We start from the raw sequence: 22,216 nt of genomic DNA, 5'->3' as shown, positions 1-22,216 counted from the left end.
GTACCTGGGGTAGGGACAGTACCTGGGGTAGGGACAGTACCTGGGGTAGGGACAGTACCTGGGGTAGGACAGTACCTGGGATAGGGATAGTACCTGGGGTAGGGCAGTACCTGGGATAGGGACAGTACCTGAGATAGGGACAGTACCTGGGATAGGGCAGTACCTGGGATAGGGACAGTACCTGGGATAGGGCAGTACCTGGGATAGGGACAGTACCTGGGATAGGGCAGTACCTGGGATAGGGACAGTACCTGGGATAGGGCAGTACCTGGGATAGGGACAGTACCTGGGATAGGGACAGTACCTGGGATAGGGACAGTACCTGGGATAGGGACAGTACCTGGGGTAGGGACAGTACCTGGGGTAGGGACAGTACCTGGGATAGGACAGTACCTGGGATAGGACAGTACCTGGGATAGGGCAGTACCTGGGATAGGGACAGTACCTGGGATAGGGACAGTACCTGGGGTAGGGACAGTACCTGGGATAGGACAGTACCTGGGATAGGGACAGTACCTGGGGTAGGGACAGTACCTGGGTTGGACTGCATGTTGATGTTGGTCCGAGACACATAGTTGCTGATGGCACCTTGCCCTTGCATGGGGACACTCTGTGAGGTAGGGCCCGAGTGGCTGTACCCAGGCCCAGTACCATGGCCACTGCCTGACATACTCATGGAGGTTGTGGGCAGCGTGCTCTGGGCTGTCTGCTGCATGGACACGTGGTTTGGACCTGCCAGGAAGCGTAGGAGAGGTAACATCAGGCACCGGTTTCCACCTCGAGGTAAAGACATCCATGTTCCCTTCAGGTAACTTTGAGGAGGAAAGCTAACCCCAGGTCAGTAACACTTAGGAATGGGGTGAGTGATTAATGAACACAAGCACGCGCACACACACCCACACCCACACCCACACACGCACGCACGCGCACACACACACGCACGCACGCACGCACGTGCACACACACGCGCACACACACATGCACGCGGTTCCCGAGAGCCCACAGTTGCTAGTAGGAATTCTTATTTTGTAGGGCGAGCGGTGGCAACACCACACTATCATTCCTAAAGAACGCAAGCAGGAACACGTGACCATACATGAAACACCACAGGACAGAGTCAGTGGACCTGAGTACTTGGGAGTCAGCTTCATGTTGTCTGCGTGGTTACTAACCACCACACACACTTAGGCTTAGAGGATACCTGTGGCCAGCACAGGGTAAGTGAGGTGGGCGCAGGATAGGAGGAAAGGCACTGTGCCCAGCCCTGCTGGGCGTAGGCTGCCACTACAGCCTGCTATCTGTAGCTACCTTGGTGACATCGTTGCAGCAAACCTGCTCACCGTTACCGATCTGGCCCTGCATGAGGGAGGCAGGGGGCAGGCCTGTGCTGACAGTATCACTAAGGCTGCCCTGGGGGTGCAGCCCCTGGCTGGAACCGCTCTGACTCAGTGCTCCGGGGCCGAGGTTCATGTTCTGTGTTGGAGGCTGTAGACGACAGAGGGGTTAGAGCAAGAGAGAGTTAGCTCAGGGAATAAGCACCAAGAGCCACCCCGGGGACTCAGTGACCCATGGGAATTGCACGGCCACTGGCCAGCATGGTGCTGAGCTGAGATAGAGACATTCAGACACAAATAAGCTGGTCAAGGGTTGTAGTGCCTACATCTCATCGATGAACAGTCAGTGCATGAGGTGGCTTCCTGTATCCTCTCCTCTCTCATCCTCCATACATCTCCTCAGTCAAACATGGCGAAGAAGGGGGGTGGCTCTTCTCTTCACCAAACAGTGGCTGCAGGTTTGCGCACACACATACACACACACACACACACACACACACACACACACAAGCGCGCGCGCGCATACGCACGCACGCACGCACGCACTACCTATGCCTGGCCAAGAAAAGGAGCTCCCAACCAGGCCTAGTGCTGCAGGCCCACAGTCTCAGCAGAGAAATGGAGGCAGGAGGATGGCAAGTTCAAGTCTTGCCTGAGCTAGAGTGTGTTCAAGTTCAGCCTTGGTAAAACAGATCTGGAGACTTAAAACTTATTTTTAAGATATAAAAAGAGGCCTGAGGACATAGTTTCATATGCAAAAAGCTCTAGGTTCAACCCTAGTACTGAAAAGAAATAAAAAGGGTTGTCTCCAGCAAGAGCAACACCACAGCTGACCGAGGTGACGCCACTTGTAACATCTCCACTTTCCAAAGGAGCCATGCACTAGGACAGAGTCATTTCCCGGTAACACATCTGCCCTGGCACCTGCAATCAGCCTTGGTCATCATGGGTGGCTCCTTCTCTTGGCCATGTTACCATGTTACCTCATGCAGCTACAGGCATAGAATCTGACATCACAGTTAAAGTTTAATTCAGGGAAAATGCATTTACAGAAAATCAAACAGTCAATAAAATATTTATAGCAATATCTGGGACGTGACTGTACTGGAGATTTCCCCTTTTAACTTTCTTCCATTTTTTTTTTTTTTTTTTTTTTGGGGGGACAGGATTCATAGTGTGTAGCTTTAGCTCGCTTGGTTCTTGATATAGCCCAGTTTAGCTTCAAACTGACAGCAATCCTCCTGTGTCATCTTCCCAGGTGCTAGGATTAAAGGAGTACATCTAGAAAGACTTATTTATTATTTATTATCAAGAAAGACTTCGTTATTTTTCTATCCCATACGCACTGGGAGTGCACACGCCATTCGGAGGGGCTTACAATGCATGAGGTCCTGCATTTAACCCTCAGCACCACAGAGACAAAGAAGAATAGGAAGGGTTTACAACAATGTCGCTCCTGCCACTCACTGCTAACATTCCCAGGGCTGGTTCTGGGGTCATCTCCCTAAACTAAATAAGCTAAGTTCCAGTTCTTCCTGTCTACCGTAGCCATTCACGACCTCTCCCTATATGACGGGGGGGGTTTTTTGCCAGAACCCCTAATTTCTGATCTGGGCTGCTGTTGGTCGCCTGTCTACTTGAGGTCACACTCGTGGAAACTGGTTGTGGGACCTACCGCGGGAAGCAGAGACTGCATGTTCTGGTTGGAGTCTGCTATGGTGGCCAGGTAGACCAGGTTCCGGTGCAGGATCTGCTGGTACCTGCGGAGAAGGTCCAGGTGAAGCAGGACAAGCTGCCGCATCCACCGTAGAGGCCAAATCTAACCAAGTCGGCTTCAAGCTCCAGCCTGGCAGGACAGTGAACACTGACACCTAGGCCAGGCTGGAAACGCTAGGCTAGGGGCAGCTGGCTGCTCTCCACAGTCCAGCAAGGGGTCAGGTCCAGCCAAGTCCTAAGCAGGCTCCTGGCCCATGACTGAACCCTGGGAAGACCCTGAAGTGTAAGCCAGGAGGAAGGCGGCACTGGGTCGATAGGAGAGGAGAGGCCTGAAGATCATAGCAGGGCAACAGGGAACGGAGCCCTGCTCCGCAGAGCCAGATGTGAGGCTGACTCCGTGGAGTAGACATCCTGAGGAGCCCTGGAAGGAAACAGGAAGGGCCCAGGGGACTGAGGCGCATCACCCACACTTCACCCACACAGCACACCGGGCAAAGTCTCACTTCTCTCCAACCAAATGCGTAAGGTAAGGGCCCAGGATCCCCAAGGGGATCCAAGGCCCCCCGTGAAGGTGAGAGAGAGGTCTGAGGTACTCTGCTGTCTCCTGGTTGGGTCTACTATGGGCCCCATAGATGGAGGCTGTGGAAACACTCCTCCATGTTCCCCCTTGGCTCTTTTCTCCAAGCCCTGATGGGAAGGCTTCCCACCTCACTTGCTCTCTTGAGACCATATCTGACCTCCCTCTGCTCTGCACCAAGGCAGCTTTCCCAGCACATGGAGAAGGCGGTCACAGAGATGGGGCTGGCCAGGTCCTGGGCTGGCATGGTTACTCACTGGGTGCACTCAGCTGTCTTGCCTTTGCTCTGGTAGTCCAGGATACACTGGATCAGATGGTGGTTCTCATCCAGCATCTGGGGGAGAGACAAGCAGGGTGCATGCAGGGTCACACAGCAGGTGGTTTACATCTAGGGTGTCAGGACCCTTGCGAAGTGTGCTAGGGGTACCCACTCCAGGCCCCTACCTAGAGAGCTCCACAGACCCTCAAATCACGATTCCACAAGAGGGCAGGGGCAGCTTAATGGGGCACTCACTCCATGTCCCAGCCCCTACCTAGAGAGTTCCACAGACCTCAAATTTCAACTCCATGAGAGGGCAGAGGCAACTTACATCCATCCCTGGGCACCTACTACGGGTCCCGGCCCCTACCAAAAGAGCTCCACAGACTCTCACATCTCAACTCCACAAGAAGGCAGAGGCAACTTACATCCATCCCTGCAGGCTATGTTCAGCCTGGGCCATTGAGAGAAGCCCGGGAATTATATGGCCTGTAGGAGGCACTGTAGATACACAAGACTAGGCAAGACAATGAGAAACCTGACTACCAATCTGTGAGCCCTGAGGATATGAAAGGAAGAGGGGCAGAGGCCCAGGCTACACTCTGCAGAGGCTGGCCCTGTATTGAGACTGTCTTACACATCAGAGGGTCCGGATTAAAAACATGGAGTGATATGTGAGTGGTCAGGCATGAACATGCCAGAGATGGGCCATGGGCTTCCAGAAATGTGGTGCAGGTCAGAGACTCTGTTCCAGGGAGAAGGAAGTTGATTCTCACTCTAGCAGGCAGAGCCCACACTCGTCAGCTGTAGCACTGTAGGGAACTGGTCAGAAATATAGATCCCAGGCCTGCACCTGCCCAGGCGGCTGGTACATGTGGCAGTGCTGGAAGGCACTGGGCTGAACTCCCAGGGTGTCCAAGGATATGCTGGCATGCTTGTTGGAGATTCTAGCATGCTCTTCCCAAACTCAGTCATGTGAGGTCTGACCTCCACAGACCCCAGGGCTTCCCTGGCATGTACTGGTTCCAGTGACCAGTAACACTGAGTGGGATATCAGGGACAGTGTGAAAATGCTTGTGAGTGAAGGGGGCCAAGCTTATGGACAGGCACGGTACACAAGGGCCTTCTGCCTACCTGATGGTCCTTGAGGGGCATCTGAGAAAGGCAGGCAGAGGGAGAGATAGGAGGGGACAGGAGAAGTGTGGCAAGCCAGTGGACGGAGGACAGCCAGCAGGCACAGCGCTGAGACACTTTCTACTTGGAATGACCAGTGTCCCTTGGGGAGGAAGCCTGGAATACCTGCTACTTCCTGTGCCACACAGGGTCTGTACTCAAGTGCTCCCATCAGACAGGTACTTCCTCCACCTTCACAAAAACACACGCTTGCCCGGTTCCTTTAGGCTGCCTGCTGCCCTTCTCTCTATTGCATTGTGGATCCCTGGACCTGCCCTCTGGCTGAGACCAGCGCCCAGCACCAGCACTGCACCTCAGCCTGTAGAACCCCAGGTGCAGTCCCGCCTGTCCAGCTCCTTTGTCGGTTAAAGGTCTCCTCTCCACTGTTTTCCTGGACAGAGTGCCCACCAGGGGGCGCTGCCGCTCAGAAGCTGCTTGTGAGCACTAAGAGTGATCTAAAGGCCAGGTAAGGACTTTCACTCCTTCCCTCCCCCTCTCCCCAGCTCCCCTGCTCCCACCCACAAGCAAGGCTCCCAGAAACCTCTTCTTCAACCCCTTACTCTCAAGGAGAGGCTCTCTCCAAGGACACAAAGTAAACTCCCCACAGCATGTCCAGGTTGTTGTGTAAGCCACAACAGCCAAAGGGAAGATGCAGACAGGCTGGAGCCAGCTTTGTGGTATAGCTACCCAGAGGGGACAGCACTGATTCATACAGGACCTAGCATTTGTATGCATAAGGAAATACTGAACTGTTGCCATGTTTTAAGGTTTGCTTTTCGCCGGGAGGTGGTGGCACACGCCTTTAATCCCAGCACTTGGGAGGCAGAAGCAGGCGGATTTCTGAGTTCGAGGCCAGCATGGTCTACAGAGTGAGTTCCAGGATGGCCAGGGCCATACAGAGAAACCCTGTCTCGAAAAAACAAAACCAAAAAAAACCAAAAAAAACAAAAAAACATTTGCTTTTCTAACTATGTGTGTATGTGTTTACTTGTGTGCTCGTATGTGCATGACCCACAGAGACCAGAAGAGGAGGGTCAGACCCTTAGAGCTGCAGTTACAGGTGGTTGTGAGCTGCTCAGTGAGGATGCTAGGAACTGAACTTGGAGCCTCAGCGAGGGCAGTACATGCTTAACTGCTGAGCAGCATCTCCAGCCCATGCTTTCTTAAAACAGCAAATGGGGTGCTCACTTGCTTAGTTTAAAGACATTCACAGGAGAGACACAACACAGGCCAAGAGGGCCAGACCCTCACAATCTGCCTGCAGGAACCAGGAACTTCCAAGGACCACAAGAATAGGACAACTGCTGGTAGTTGGAGGTCTCACGGAGAGAAGCAAACAGACAGGTAAGATCTGAGCAGTGGTTGTCAAGGCTCAGGACAGGAGTGTCCCCTGCCTGTACCTCGCTAGGAGAGATGGGAGCTCCAGGTGTGTTTGCAAGGAAACACCATATACCTGGAAGGTAGAGAGCCTCTCACATCGAGGACTACACATCTGGCTGTCACACAGGGACATTGGACCCTGTCCCAGGCTCAACATGGTTGATCCATGTCAGCCAGCATCAGCCTATGGAGGAAGCATGTCTGTCCTCTGGGTTAGAAACTAGACCCAAAGGCTAGGTGTGCAATCCAGTGGTAGAATTCTGCCTAACATGCAGGACTCTAATCTAGACCCAAAGGCTAGGTATACAATCCAGTGGTAGAACTCTGCCTAACACACAGGACTTCCAATCTAGACTCATAGGCTAGGTATGCATTCCAGTGGCTGAGTATCTGCCTAACATGTAGAACTCCAATTTAATCCCTCAGATTGGATCTCAATGGCCAACACCTGGAGCAACCAAGATCAAGAAGAAAACAACAACTCTATATTCAAAACACAACAATAAAGACAAGTTACTATATATATATATATATATACATACATGTATATATATATATATATATATATATTTGTTTTTCTCGAGACAAGTTACTATATTAATGAAAGATAACAGGGCTATTTAAAGTTCATATAGGATTCTGGGCAGTATCGGCGCATGCTTTTAATGCCAGCACTTGGACACAGGGGAAGGCAGATTTCTGTGAGTATAAGGCTAGCCTGGTCTACAGAGTGAGTTCTAGGATAACCAGGGCTACACAGAGAAACCTTGTCTCAAAAAACAAAAAAATAGGGCTAGAGAAATTGCTCAGTGATTAAGAGAACTGACTGTTCTTCCAGAAGTCCTGAATTCAATTCCCAGCAACCACATGGTGGCTCACAACTACCTATAATGGGATCTGATGCCCTCTTCTGGCATGCAAATAGAGCACTCACTCTCCCTGCAGTGTGTGTGTATGCACACATTTGTGTATATACATGTGGGTATATATATATGTATACACTGGCACATATATGTGTGGTGTATATATATATATTCATACATACACACATACATAAATAAATCTTTAAAAAAATAACTGCATATTGGTGGCTCATGCTTTTAATCCCAGCACTCAGGAGGAGGGGACAGGTGGATTTCTGAGTCAAGGCCAGCCTGGTCTGCAGTTAGTTGCAGCACAGCCAGGGCTACACAGAGAAATCCTGTCTCAAAAAAACCCAACAAATAAAGTCAACACAGACTGAATAAAAACCACAGGGAGCCAAAAACAAAACAAAACAAAACAAAAAACCAAAAAAACTTTTGGAAGTTAAAAATCTGTAAAAACAAAATGAAAGCCAGGTATGGCAATGTATGCCAGTAACACCAGTACTTGGGCAGAAAGAATGTCAAAAGTTGAAGGCTGGCCAGGCAGTGGTGGTACACGCCTTTAATCCTAGCACTTGGGAGGCAGAGGCAGGTGGATTTCTGAGTTCGAGGCCAGCCTGGTCTACACAGTGAGTTCCAGGACAGCCAGGGCTATACAGAGAAACCCTGTCTCGAAATACAAAAAACAAAACAACAACAACAAAAAAAGTTGAAGGCTAACCTGGTCTACATAGTGGGTTCTAGGCCAGTCAGAACTACACAGTGAGACCTTGTCAAAAATCAAAACAATAGGGATGGAGAGGTGACTCTGTGATTAAGGGGAAATGCTGATCTTACAGAGGACCTGATCTTTCAGGACCAGAGTTCAATTCCTAGCACCCACTCGAAAAGCTCACAAGTGCCTATAACTGAAGAATTACCTAGATTCGACTCAGATGAGAAGACCCATCCTCCACTGTGAGTGGTTCCAGTCCATGGGCTGAGGTCCTGAGCACGAACGTCTATCTCATCTCCCTGTTTCCTGTTCCCTTCCATCCTAGAGAAAAGCTCTCTAAAGACCAGGATGTGAAAAGGGAGGTGAGACACATAGCATTTTAGGACAGGATTTTCTGAGAGGTGAAGCACTGCCTTCTATAGGGACCTTCCTTAAGACAGGAAGTAAACAACTCAAAATAGCTTCAGGAAGTCCCTGAAACTGACTAGATTCACTAGGCCTCAAGAGTATATAAGCAGAAAGGACCACTGGGAAGACTCCCAGACACACCTACTCACCTGGAGGAGGCTCTCCAACCCGCTGAGCAGTCTGCAGCCTGTGTAGTATGCTGCAGGTTACCACTGTCCCTCATGCTAGAGAGGCCTTTGGTGATGCAGCTGTCTTTGAGTCATTTCTAGATGCCCAATCTGAGCACACTCTAGGAGAGTGCTGCAGACCTACTGAACATTCACCCAAAACATAAGATGTGAATTAGCTGTGCAAGCTTCAAAGCAGTTCCAAAATCACACACAGGCAGTATATGTGGGAGGTACACACAGCCTTGTAGTCTCACTACCACACTTAACACATGCCCAGTTTTCAAAGACTACACACACAGTAAAGTATATGACCACAGATATAGTATGTTTCCACCTTCCTGAGACAACACGGGTGTCATTTCTGTTCTCGTGCATCTCTGAATACTTAGAAGACTGAGTTAGCTCAGCACAGCACAGATCCCTGCCTCCATGAAAATCTCTACACTGAGGAAAGATACACAGATGGCAAATGACATTAAAACTTTGCATGTTCAGATGAATCCAAACTGCATGCCACAAACTGCCTCTTTACACGATCTGAACTGGCCACAGTTTTCTACCATTTTCTACAGAGTCCTCAGCACTCTTGCAAAATGGCACCGAGATATTCTGGCCCATCCATACTGCTCAAGTGGCTTTAACGCACCATTATCTTCCCTCTGAAAGCAGGAAACTGAAAAAGCATGTGTCAAATAGAACTGATGGAGCCAGGCAGTGGTGGTGCATATCTTTAATCCCAGTACTTGGGAGGCAGAGGCAGGTGGACTTCTGAATTTGAGACCAGCCTGGTCTACAGAGTGAGTTCCACGACAGCCAGGGCTACACAGAGAAACCCTATCTTGAAAAACAAAAAAACAAAAACAAAAACAAAGAACTGAAGAGAATTTGAGCCTAAGAAGTTAGATCAGCCCTCTTTGCTCTCACACAGTCCAGAGTGTAAATGTTATTTTTATTTCTTCAGATGATGGGATGAGAGCTATACTCAAGCTATGCATATGCATGGTTTGGGCTAAGCCCAGAGTATTCCTCTCTCTGTGTTCTAACTATCCCTATGCCTAGGCCTGGAAGCTTGTAACCTTCATATAATCTAATCTTCCAAACTGACTGACTCAATCTGCCTTCTCTTGGCTTTTAACTGAATTGTTCTGCTTGGCCTCACACTCATAACATGGCCTCCTAGAACACAGGCAGTATGTTCTGATCTTCTGGCTTCTTCTCATTCTCTGGCTCATTCTATCTTCACCTGTGTCTGGCTTCTCTGCAACCTGTCTCTGTAAAACTGTCCCCCCCCCCCCACACACACACAATCACTCCCCCTCACTACTATTTTTTAAAAGATATATTTATTTTTTTAAAAAATTTATTTATTTTATGTATATGAGTACATTGTCACTCTCTTCAGACACACCAGAAGAGGGCATCAGATCCCATTACAAATGGTTGTGAGCCACCATGTGGTTGCTGGGAATTGAACTCAGGACCCGTAGAAGAGCAGTCCGTACTCTTAACCTCTAAGCCATCTCTCTAGCCCCTTCCCTCACTACTCTTAAGTTGCCTTGCTTTGCTGTGCTGTTTTTTATGTGACTTGGATGTATCCTATGCCTGACTCATTCTGTCAAATCCTTCTCTGATTTGTCACTCTGTCTGCCCCTCAATTAAACGTAGCTTTCAAGCATGGCTGCTTCCTTTTATAAGCTAAACTTACCGTCACTGTCAGGGAGTACTTCACTGTCAGGTACTAAGAGAGTGTCTGTACTCCAGCCCAGACACTCAGACCCAGAAGGGGTCATACAGACCCAGAAGGTCTTTGATGTGATCCCTTGCCAGAGCAGCCATGCTGCTGGATTAAAATTCCTCTATACCAGAGGACCCCATATGTACATGCTTATAATGAGCCATAAGCTAAAAGGTAGCACAAATGTCCACAGCCTGTTCTACACAGCATCCCACAGTCCCCCACCCTCTACTGCCTACTCTTTCAAATGCCATGAACTAGGCTCTGAAGCTTGACTGGTTTTCTATAGTTTCAGTGCCATGCTCTGATTGCTGGTTCTCATAACTAGCTCTCACTGCACCTGCTGGACACAGTGCATTTATCACCTGTAGCTTGGGGACTTCCTGGAAATGGCCCTGGCCTCTAAGCACAGAGATAGTGGTAGGCAAGCCTGCTGGCCCAGAAATCTAAGAACATGCCTATGGCAGAACATGGAGTACCAAACAATATAGGTGTTCTCTTCAAAGGCACACAAAGGATAGGGGCATAAGGAGGTGATGGACATTGAATCCTGTTCCAAGTGACTCTCCCTTGAGATTGGGGAACAGATCTGGCCTCTGGCCAGAGATGCCTTCTTGGGAGTGTTTCCAGCCAGGCCTCACTGAGCAGAGGGCAAAGAATACCTGTCCCTGCTTCTCTCTACCTGAGGAATGCAAGGCTCAGGCTGAGAACCATGCAGGGTAGCCCCCTGCCTGACAGAAAGCAAAGAGGCCAAGTTGGATTCCAGACTGAGGAATAAAGGGATATTATTCCTTTCCCATTCCAGGGATGGGACAAGAAACCTTGTGGTCCCCTAGGGAGGACTGTTGCCCATGATCCATTACTCCTCCACTTTAACAGCAGACTCCCACTCAGCTCCACACACATTTGCCATAATGGGGACAGCTCTAACGTTCCAAGATGCCTTCCTAACAGGATTAGCTTTAGAAGCCTGGAGACTTGAACCCATATCAAAGGAGAAGGAACGAACTCCACAATCCTCTGACCTCCACCTGTACCCATGCATGTACTTAACAACAACAACAACAACAATCCAATATAATCAGCAACAGAGATAACTTTTATTGTGTAGTTGTTGTATGAAACAGCAGGGGGCGTCCAGTGGGCCTTCTAATAGGCATGCAGCCACGGGAATCACTGCACTATCCTAGCTGGTTGCATCAGGAGCGCAAAGTGCTGGACACTGGTATACTATGGCCCTTAGCAAGTGAAGAGGAAGACAAGAGTTGGCCCTTGGTCAGTGTTGTCTCTGAGGGCTCTAGCCAGCTGCATCTCCACCTCAGGATCCCAGAGAGATCCACAATGTCCACACAAAAGCACAGTTCTGACTACATCCCTCTCTGGTGCCAATGCTCTGTCACAAGGTCATTTGCTCCAGGTCAGGGCAGCTCTGCAGACTTCCACTCTGGGTCCCCACTCCCGACAGGCCACATCTAGAACTATTTACGGCTTGCTCAAATTTCCTGACCTCGTACCCTTGCTTCTATGGCAAGCCCCTAAACTTGGAAAGAAAGCTACCTGGAAATCAATGTTACCATATAAGAACGTTATCCTTACAAGAAAAGGCAGAAAAACAGGCAAGGAGTTCCCACAAGAGGAAAACAGAGATCTCATTGCAGACCAAAGGACACCAAAGGCTGTGGGAGCCACCAGAAGTTGAGAAAGTATGAGGTAGCCTCCTCCACAACTGCAGGACAGAAGGAGGGCAGCCAGACACTCTTCATACCTAACACAGAATGAGTGAGTGAAAACTGTTGTCACCTGGGTTGTGGCCAGTCAGGGAAGTTATGGGACACGAATACATCCGCTTAGGCAGAACCTGTGTATGGATTCTATAGCATATAGGGTGTACCATGCAAGACTAGGGACCGGCAAAGGCTAGCTACCTCAGTACATACTAACTCATATGCCACCAACAATACCTCAAAGTCCTACAATGGCCTTGTGACTGTCAAGAGAAGATTAAGAAGAGGACATTCTGTGGGACTGTGAAGGCTGAGCAGGATCTATCCTCCAAGAACAAGCTGTTACTTTGTTTGCTTTCACTACCCACTGGCCTTCTCCTTCGGAATCCCTGGCTCACCCCAGTGGTCTTAGCATGGGCTGGTTAGCACACTGTGTGTGTGTGTGTGTGTGTGTGTGTGTGTGTGTGTAGATTAGGAGTTTTGCGTGCTAGACAAGAGTTTTACTACCAAGATACATCCCTAGCCTTTGGCTTCTATACAGGGTCTTGCCATATATATCTATATATATAGTGTGTGTGTGTACACACACACACACACACACACACATATACACACAGATATATCTATATCTGTATCTATATATATCTTGAGCTGCCTTTGAACTTGTCATGTAGCTCAGGCTGTTCTTAGATCTTCCATCTTGCCACATTTGCTTCAGAATGTGATTACAGTGGTACATCATCAAGCCAGGTCAAAGCACACATTTTTTTTCTGTTGTTGTTGTTGTTGTTTTGTTCTTTTTAAAAGAGATTTATTTATTTTATGTATATGAGTACACTATAGCTGTCTTCAGACACCCCAGAAGAGAGCATCAGATCCCATTACTGACGGTTGTGAGCCACCATGTGGTTGCTGGGATTTGAATTCAGGACCTCTGGAAGAGCAGTCAGTGCTCTTAACTGCTGAGCCATCTCTCCAGCCCCCAGAGTTCCTTTTTAAGTACATGACACATCCCCTCAAGCCTTCTCAGACTCCTCAGTAAAGGATTCAGAGAGATAGGAAGTGAACTGCTGGCCCTATCAGGTTAAGGACCTTGACAGGCTTAAGGCCCACTTCCAAAGATGCCCTGAACTGAGGTCAGCAAACGTCTCCTTTTTGTGATCTGATGTTTGGGGTAATCCTCCAACACACCTTTGCCTGGAGAAACTGAGGATCTTTGATGAGCAAGTGTGACTACAAAATTCTGACTAAATGTTGAGGCCAAAGGTGGCGCTGGAAAACAGCGACTGTTAGGATTCAGCAGCCAGAGTGCCTGGACACTGTTCCAACCGCCAATGTGTGGACTATCCCACTCTCCACCAAGCAAGCTCCCTAGTTCATGGCCACACTGACAGCAGCTTGTGGAGCCACATGGAAGGGCGACTATTAGCTCTACCGCATTGCCTCTGTAGCCCCCTTCACTAGGTCACTTCTGCAAAAAGTTAAATGTGGCGAGATCTATAAAACCTGTAACTCTGCTCTGCTCCAATAATCTCCCCTGCTAACTAGGACTTGCCAGCTGTGAGAACCATTATATTCCTAAGGAGGAGAGCAAGGGTGATCTGGGAAACAGGCTACAAGCGAAGAAAATCTCCACAAGCCTCTGAGGCAGTAGAGGGGTCAACGCCCTTTGGGACCTAGCTGGCTCAAGAGAATTCAGGAATTCTGTAAAAGGAACCAGAGTTAGGAAAAGCGAAGAGTGTAAGAAAGATGCTCAGATCCACGAAGGCAAACAGTGAAAAGCTAAAGTGTCCAAGCCAAAACTTAAAGCTTCCTTTTCTTAAAGCCGTCCACAAACCCACACAAACGCCTTCTCTGAGAAACTGGCCCAAAATAAAGGATAGGACTGAGAGACGGCAGGACAAACCTGCGGTGTCTGAAGGCAGTGTGCAGGAGGCGAGGCTCGCTGATACCCAGTGGCCCGAGCGGGGGCGGGGCTGCGTTAGCCTCAGGTCCGCCGCGTGCAGCAAGCTCCGGACCGCGGTGCAGGCCCTGGGGACGGCACGCACACTTTGGACCCCTTTGTGCAGGGCATCGCAGTACCTCACCAGAGCAGCCAGCTCGCCGCAGCGGCGCGCCGCCAGGCTGCCTGCGCCCCCTTCTCCACTCGCCAAGCTGCGCGCAAAGGCGCGCGACCGTCGCTACCAGGGCTGTCAGCAGAGCGCGACAAGCCCCCGCCCGGGCTGGAGGGGCCGCGGGCCCTGGCGTCTCGCTCTGCCGCGTCTGCTGCTTGGGGCGCTCCGGGAGGACACCGCGCAACGTGCTCCGGGGTCTCCACCCGCTGCGGCCGCCTGGCCCCCGCTGCCAGTGCCTCCGGCAAAGTTGGCACAGGCTTTCCTGGGGGCGCTCGGAGCTGCCGTCAGGGCTCCGTGCGGCGGGCTGTGCCCTGGCTTTGTTCGTGCCCCGCGCCTTCCCGCATTCTGTACCCCTCGGCCCTGCCCACCTTCTGGATGGTCTGCTGAGTGACCTCCCCTTTGCCTCTCGGCCGCGCCGACGCGAAGGCCACGGACATGGTGGTGGCGCGGACTCAGCCCGTGATCATTGGGGTTTATTCTCCGGCTGCGCCCCGCGGCCCGAGGTGCCCATTCTCCGCAGCGCGGGGGCGGGGACGCGGGGGGCGCGGTGCCGTGGGCTCGCCCGCCTCCCTGTTGCCAATGCGCGCTCGAGCCCCCCGTGTCCTCGCGCCTTACGCGACTGCCTCCCAGGACCGGATACGGCGCGGAGACCCCCTGCACCCGGCCTGCGCTCTGCGTCCAGCCGGTCGCCGCCACGCCGCCCCCTGTGCTGAGCTTCGGTGGTTCCGCCCGCCCTGCCCCGCCCCACCGCGCCGCACGTCCCCCTGACGCCGGACGCCAGCAGCGTGGCCCGGGCGGGCGGGGTGCTGACGGTGAGTGTGCGCTTTTGAGCGGCGGCGGCCCGAGATCGCGCGTCCGCAGTGATGAGCTACGACCGCGCCATCACCGTCTTCTCGCCCGACGGCCACCTCTTCCAAGTGGAGTACGCACAGGAGGCGGTCAAAAAGGGCTCCACCGCGGTGAGCCGGCCGGGGACCCGCGCGGCGGGGTGCAAAAGGAAGCGGGGCACGCAGACCTGGGCGCGGGGGCCGTGCTATCTGCTGGCGGCGGGTGGCCCAGGAGGTGACGGGAGCTGAGTGGTGACGACGTAGGAAGGGCACCAGGCCGCGGGGGCTGTGCGCCGCGCTCCCGGGAGGGCCGGGCGATTTTGCCTGGCTTCCCCACTGCGGAGCATCTAGGCGAGCGCATCCCCGGGGCTGGGCCGGGGCCATCTTGGTGCTGTGCGCGCGGCGCGGACCGCGGAGGCCGCAGGTGCGCGCGGGCGGCGGGAGGCTGGCTGTGGCCGGCGCCGGCGGGGACTTGGGGATCTGCGAGCTAGGCCCAGGTGGGCGTTGTGAACAAAGGGCGGTTCATCCGCCCTGCGATGGTGACAGGCCGCTTCCGGGTCCGCTTGCGCCACCGACGCTGTGTTCTGGTTCCGGTGGGCCCTCTCACCGCGCCCCAGTTTTGTTCAGATCTTAGAGCTATTTGAGAAGGGGCTACCCCACACCTGTAAGCGTCAGCAGTGAGACAGTTTTAGTTTTGGTTTTTGTTTTTCCCGAGTCACCGGATCTTCCGGAACACACGTGGTTCCGAGTCTTGAAACGCATTTCCCAGGTACTTCATCTCCTTGAAACTAAAGCCCCAAAGCTTTTGGTGACCCAATCCACCCAAGAACTCTGGAATGACCAGGCTTGGAAGTGGAGGCCTATATAATCCTGACATTTAGAAGGTTGAGGCTCGAAAAATCTCACAAGTACAAAATCAGCCTGGGCTTCTAAAGCTAAAGACACTCTCTTTTCTGATTGTGTATGTGTGCATTATTAATAATTTTTTAAAGTTATTTCTATGTGCATTTGGCATTTTGTCTACATATATATCTGTGTGAGTGTGTCAGATTCCCTGGAACTGGAGTTGCCATATGGGTGCTGAGAATTGAACCTGGGGTCCTGTGGAAGCCCAACCAACCGCTGAGTCATCACTCCAAACCCAAGAGATATGGCTAGTGAGAAACCATCTTTCAAAACAAAACAAAAGCCTGTGCAGCCGGTGAGATAGCTAAATCGGTGGAGTGCTTGCTCTGAGGCTCCCAGCACTCCCGGTACATGCCTGGAATCCCAGTGCCTCAGAGGCAGAGGCAGGAGGATACATGGGACAGGCTTGCTGATCAGTAAGTGGAGCAGAATCTGTGAGCTTCAGGTTCAGTGTGAGACCCTATCTCAAAAGAAAGTTGGAGGGCTGTAGAGATGATGCAGTAGTTGAAGAGTACTGGTTTAGTTTCCAGCACCCAGGCTCTAAGGATCAAAACTGCCTTACACTTAAGTTCCAAGGGCAGCTGCACTCAGGTGCACAGACACAACATACTTAAAAGTAAAATTGCTTTTGAAGTTGGAGAAGGGGTTGAGGACCTCTGGGCTCCATGCACTCAGTAGGAATGTTCTGGAATCTGGGGTGCCTGTCTCCAGTGCTCCCAACTGGCAGCTAGCTTCTCTGGATTCTTCGGGTCACATGAGTCAACACAGAAGGAACTTGTGAAATTACTCCAGACCCGTGGTGAGCATTGTGGAAGGTTCCTGGTATCTGGAGGGCTGGGGCCAGGAATCCTGTCCCACATCACAGGGAGCTGGCACAGAGTTGTGCACTCTGCCCAACCACCCTTTCTGGGATTGCCACATTTGTTTCTGTTCCTCTCTTGATTGAGAATAGTTAAGTGTCAGTGAGGTTTCCTGGGTTTATTGTGGGGTTTTATTGTTTACCAATGAAGATTCAGGAACCAGATACTGGGGTGAAAGCCTGCTGGCTCAGAGAGGCAGAGAAAGAACCCACTGACCTTCCTCTTCAGTCAGTGTCCTATCAGGAATGCTGCCCCTTCTCTTGCTGACTCAAAAAACCTTCAAACTGAATGTCCCTCCTTTCTGCTTTCTGTGTGTCTCTCTATCCCATCCTCCTGACTTTTTAAAAGATTTGTTTATTTGTTATATGTAAGTACATTGTAGCTTGTCTTCAGACATTCCAGAAGAGGGCATCAGATCTTGTTACAGATGGCCGTGAGCCACCATGTGGTTGCTGGGATTTGAACTCAGGACCTCTGGAAAAGCAGTCAGTGCTCTTAACCACTGAGCCATCTCTCCAGCCCCTCCTGACTTCTTCTTACAGTGTTTTTTTTTTCTTAATCTTATGCTCACTTCCGGCCAACTGGTTGCTTGCCCTGCCTCTTGACTTATGATTGACTTTATTTAATCCTGTTTACAATATTCAAGCAGAAAGTACTTGGAGTAGAGGTGTGTGCTGAGGCTGAGCCATACTAGAACTAAAAAGAAGTTTTGTTTTTTAGTAAATAACACCATTAACAGTATGACCAAATATCCCTACAACATTTGTTTGGTTTGAGTTTGGTTTTGGTGCTGGGCAAGCACCATTCCACATCCCCTGCCCACTTTCCTGTCTAAACAGTGGCCTCCCTTCTACCCTTCTACAGTAGTAGCCATGAGCAGGAGAGGTGTCAACAGTGGGTAGTGCTTCCTTCACTCTGTAGCACACGGGGTCCTGCCAGTGCTATGTGCAGTGTGACAGGCAGGACTGTGGCCTGGGGTTTAGCTCAGGCTTCTTCTCAGGTCTCAGAGCTATTAGGCTACAATTTAGTTGTAACCACCTCGGTGCTTTGAGGGCATGAGATTGGCACTTAGGTCCTGATAACTTATCCTAGTCTACAGGAGCAGATCTGGATCCTCAGAGTGGTAGTCTGTCAAGCGGTAGGCCAGATATAAGTGGGCATACTTTCCTGCAGGGCTCCTGCACCAAGCCTTGTATAACCCTGTTCCACTCTGCTGTGTCAGAAATTAACAGCTGTCCTCATACAATCCTTAAAAGTAACTTATGTATTTCCATTTAAGGTTGGTGTTCGAGGAAGGGACATTGTTGTTCTTGGTGTGGAAAAAAAATCAGTGGCTAAGCTACAAGATGAAAGAACAGTCCGGAAGATCTGCGCCTTGGACGACAACGTCTGTATGGCCTTTGCAGGTATAAGTTGGACCAGGGTGGTAAGCGGAGCATTGGTGACTGGTTGGAGGGGATGGGCAGTTGGAGATCCATTCAAAGAAGTGGATATGAGTCACTGAGTTCCAGGCTAGCCTGGACTACAGAGCAAGAAGAGCAGTTGTAGCTTGGGGTCTTTGCTGGGGACTCCTGGACCTGGCTGCTGCTGTTAGTCATGTCCCCATCAGCAAGAGTCACTGACTCTCCAGTCTGGGAGCACCTGTGGTTGGAGGGATGAGTCTCACTCTCACCACAGAGATGGCAGGTACCATCTTCAGCAGATCCCACCTAAGAAGTCTTGATTTCCACTAAACAGATTGAGTGCCAGCATAACTGGATTCGCAGTTGTCCGTGTACTTGCTTCTTGGGACAGCTTGCAAAAGCTGGTGTGCTTTGGGAACGTGATGACCAACCACTGTGTGGCTTGACGTTCTTATACTTAGTGGTAGCCATGAGCTGCCCTGACAGGAGCCTTTGTCTCAGGTCTCACCGCTGATGCAAGGATAGTCATCAACAGAGCCCGGGTAGAGTGCCAGAGCCACAGGCTGACAGTGGAGGACCCAGTGACTGTGGAGTACATCACCCGCTACATTGCGAGTCTGAAGCAGGTAGGTGCTGTCAGGGTGCCATGTGACTTCATCTTGCCATTCTGTTGCATCTTCTGGCTTGGAGCCATTCTGATTCTGTTCTCTGGAGGGGGGTACAAGTATTTGTCTTGCTACTCTGGATGAGAGGGGGCTGAAATGCACCCCCAACTCTGTAATAAGATGCTCATGAACTTTAGAGGCAGCTTATAGCTGGAACATGTCTGCCTGTGTTGAGGTGACTTCCAGTAATCTCAGCAGTTAAGGACAGACATTAGCTGCTCTGTAGACCCAGGTTCAATTCCCAGCACCCAGAGTAGCTTACAAGCAGTCTCTAACTCCATTTGCAGGAGATCTAACCCTTCCGATACCAAACATAAATATGGTGCACATTCATGTAGGCAAATACACATAAATAAATCTTTAAAGAAGGTAGACAATATGTTGCCAGTTCTGGGTGTGTCTAAGAGGAAAGGGATGTACTGAAAGCTGCTCTCCAGTTTCACTTACCATCTGAATTGCAGGTTGCTTTCGGGAGGCTTAGTTTTCTCTCTTCACTAACCACTTGTGTGTCTGGCGTGGACTTTGTGGTTGACAGTGCTCCTTTTCTTTTCAGCGTTATACACAGAGCAATGGGCGCAGGCCATTTGGTATCTCTGCCCTAATTGTGGGTTTTGACTTTGATGGCACTCCCAGACTCTATCAGACTGACCCCTCGGGCACATACCATGCCTGGAAGGTAAGTCTGTTTCAGAACAGTGGAACTTTAAGCTGTTAGAAGGTACTGATCTGGCATCAGCAAACAGATAACCTCTGAGCTTAGTTCTGCATGCACTGCTTCTTTGTTCCACGATGTGTATGGAATCGAAACATTCCACATTCCTCTTGGGCATTGTATCAAAGGGCAATGGGATTATGAGAGGGCCTAGGTTGAAATCTAAGTGGCTCTTGATAATAAAAGAACTTTCATTGTTGGCAAGGATCAACACCAAGTGATAATAGCCTTTTCAGAAAAAAACGTAGGACCTGGGTCTCCCACTTCTGGAGAGCCAACTGCAGGCCATAAAGGAGGCAGCTACTAGCCAGGCACTCGGACTGGCTCTACTAAGACATGAATGTGTTTTAGGCCAATGCCATAGGCCGGGGTGCCAAGTCGGTGCGTGAATTTCTGGAGAAGAACTACACAGATGATGCCATTGAAACAGATGATCTGACCATCAAACTCGTGATCAAGGCACTGTTAGAAGTGAGTGCACTATGCCCCCTACAACAGGGCAGGCCTGCTGGGTGGCAGTGGCATGGTTGGTGGGTTCTATACAGCTTGGTCAGTTGGGGCTTGCCTGAGGCCAGAACATGAGAAGCAGTGCTGAGCTGTGGCCCAGGTGACTGGGTCTTTCCAGAGGCTTGTGTTGCTGAATTATGGAATTAGGATGCAAGTAGGTTAAGCCAGAGTGAGTAGAGCTAGAAATACCCTGGTGGCCATTGCTGCCTATTGAAGAGTTGCTGTACAGACTGGAGGTTACACAGGCATCTTGCTTGAGCAAGCCTGACTCAGCAGCATTGGGGCAATAGCTGTTCTGTCAGTGGTAGGCTTAGTCATGAGCCAAAATTTAGGTCCATGTGAGGCCAGACATACCTTGACTCTTTGCCTTCTTCAAGGTGGTCCAGTCAGGTGGCAAAAACATCGAACTTGCCGTTATGAGGCGGGATCAGCCCCTCAAGGTAAGCCTCCTTTTGGATGGAAGGGTTCTTGCTTACAGGGAGCCCAGGCCTCTGAAGTATACTTTCTCACAGGGCTCCTGGCCCTTGTCTTGAGAACATTCCCACTCCCTCTCAGCTGCTTTGAGGTCATGCCTTGTTCTTAGCAGCACTCCACAGGGCTGTTTAAGTAGACTCCCTATCCCATGGTGTAGAGATTAACCATGGATATGCTTCTTGTGGGGCAGATTCTAAATCCTGAAGAAATTGAGAAGTATGTTGCTGAAATCGAGAAGGAGAAAGAAGAAAATGAAAAGAAGAAGCAAAAGAAAGCATCTTGATGAAGAGGGCACTGGTCAGAGCAGCTTTGAGCCTCCATCCGGGCAAGCCTCGGTGCTGTGGGCCTTGTGGCTATTTGTCCAAGTCCAATAAACTACTACATTTTTTAACTCTTTCTGTGATGAGAACCTGTCATTTGGGAGCAGTTGTGGTTAAGATGGGATCTTTGGTGCCTCTTGCAGGAGAGCTTGCTTAACTCACTCTCAGGACATGCATTGAAGGGTGTAGCACAGGTCCTGGGTTCTTAGTACATTTCCTTTCAGACTTTTGGTCAAGTCTCTACAGATACAAATGAAGTAACGAAACCTGCAGAGCAGGGGCTTTTGTTCGATACTTGGTGGTGCTCTTCCAAAGGGCTTGTGTTTGGTTCCCAGCACTCACATCAGATGATTTTCAACTGTCTCCAGTTCACAAGTATGATAAATGTATATACTCAGTGACATGCATACACCCATACACAAACCTGGAGGGAAACCTCCATCTCCCATACCACCCCCAAACAGCTCAGTGCTCATTCCATTTTTCTGTTTGTCACATTTTCTACATTAACCATGAGACTGGCTACCTTTTTTTTCTTTGGCTGCACTTTCTCTTGGCTTCTAGACCAGTTTATCTATCTTCCTGCCATCTGCTTTGGTTTACAGCTTCCCTTGCCCTGCCCTTTGATTTAACACTGACTAAGCAGAAGGAAACCCTCTTCAGTTTGCTGGTTTAGGACGCTGCTTCCACCTAGCACATGCATTCTTATCAATGGTCCCAAGACTGATGGCCTCCTGCAGGCTCCTCCAGCCTGGTGACCACACATCTCTCTTGAGGACTGAGCCTATACTAGCTTGCATCCATACTAGACTGGAGAGTTCAGCCCAGCAAGAACCACCCTGTCTACTTGTCTGTGGCCACCAGGTCACTTTTCTGGTGCACCATATAGTTCCCTGTAAGTACCTCTGAATCCTAGCCTGCAAAGATTCGACAGGCAAGACACAGGTGACAAAGGCAGCACTTGAAGAGTTCAATGTTTATTTAGTTTGCATTACCCCAACAGTAGCCCCAACGCTATGTTCTACTCTCAGCTCTGAAGTCCTACAAAAATAAAGCCAAGCTTTTACGACGTGACTCCATCAGTGCAGAACTAAAGCTTTGCAGCTATTTTGAAGGGGTTTGGTTATCAAGGTGCTTGTTTTCAACAAAATGCCCTGGCAGAGGATGCATGCTATACAGAAGATCTGACACATTTACTCATGCAACAAATTTATGTCCCCACCCTCCCTCCACCACCTTTAAAATAAACATAACTATTTACAATCAAGGAAATAAGGCCAGTGACCTTGAAAATGGGGAAGAAAAAAAAAAAAGACTGGCTCATTTCAAAGTGAATGAGAACACTTAAGTGCAGCCAGAGGCTGACAAGGA

The 22,216-nt window shown here is 50.3% G+C and overlaps 2 protein-coding genes across 3 annotated transcripts in view; one reads left to right on the top strand and one right to left on the bottom strand.

Moving 5' to 3' along the window:
* Positions 1–14,889, bottom strand: part of Ss18l1 (SS18L1 subunit of BAF chromatin remodeling complex) — a 25,983-nt gene extending 11,094 nt beyond the window's left edge. The window contains exons 1-5 of one of the 2 annotated variants that reach the window (XM_031372963.1): positions 14,540–14,889; positions 3,885–3,961; positions 3,010–3,094; positions 1,341–1,485; positions 535–732 (exon numbers count right to left, since the gene is read on the bottom strand). In XM_031372963.1, the coding sequence (XP_031228823.1) occupies positions 535–732; positions 1,341–1,485; positions 3,010–3,094; positions 3,885–3,961; positions 14,540–14,608 (574 nt within the window). In that variant the 5' untranslated portion in view covers positions 14,609–14,889. Of the gene's footprint in view, positions 1–534; positions 733–1,340; positions 1,486–3,009; positions 3,095–3,884; positions 3,962–13,963; positions 14,201–14,539 lie in introns of those variants that run through there. The other variant, XM_031372964.1, reaches the window with a different exon arrangement.
* Positions 14,890–14,937: 48 nt separating this feature from the next.
* Psma7 (proteasome 20S subunit alpha 7) lies at positions 14,938–20,919 on the top strand. Its single transcript, XM_031372965.1, has 7 exons — positions 14,938–15,130; positions 18,044–18,170; positions 18,669–18,793; positions 19,386–19,508; positions 19,896–20,015; positions 20,429–20,491; positions 20,716–20,919. The coding sequence occupies exons 1-7, from the start codon at positions 15,035–15,037 to the stop codon at positions 20,806–20,808; spliced, it is 747 nt and encodes a 248-aa protein (XP_031228825.1). The 5' UTR covers positions 14,938–15,034; the 3' UTR covers positions 20,809–20,919.
* Positions 20,920–22,216: the final 1,297 nt, after the last annotated feature.

This window comes from Mastomys coucha, unplaced genomic scaffold, assembly GCF_008632895.1.
Source record: "Mastomys coucha isolate ucsf_1 unplaced genomic scaffold, UCSF_Mcou_1 pScaffold15, whole genome shotgun sequence".
NCBI classification, from domain to species: Eukaryota; Metazoa; Chordata; class Mammalia; order Rodentia; family Muridae; genus Mastomys; species Mastomys coucha.
Note: the sequence above shows the minus strand (reverse complement) of the source record. Positions and strands in the feature narration are given on the sequence as shown.

Coding starts and splice junctions, on each gene's coding strand:
- Psma7 (XM_031372965.1), top strand. CDS start 15,035: ATGAGCTACGACCGCGCCATCACCGTCTTCTCGCCCGACGGCCACCTC. Junction 15,131..18,043: donor TCAAAAAGGGCTCCACCGCG/GTGAGCCGGCCG, acceptor TTTCCATTTAAG/GTTGGTGTTCGAGGAAGGGA. Junction 20,492..20,715: donor GGCGGGATCAGCCCCTCAAG/GTAAGCCTCCTT, acceptor CTTGTGGGGCAG/ATTCTAAATCCTGAAGAAAT.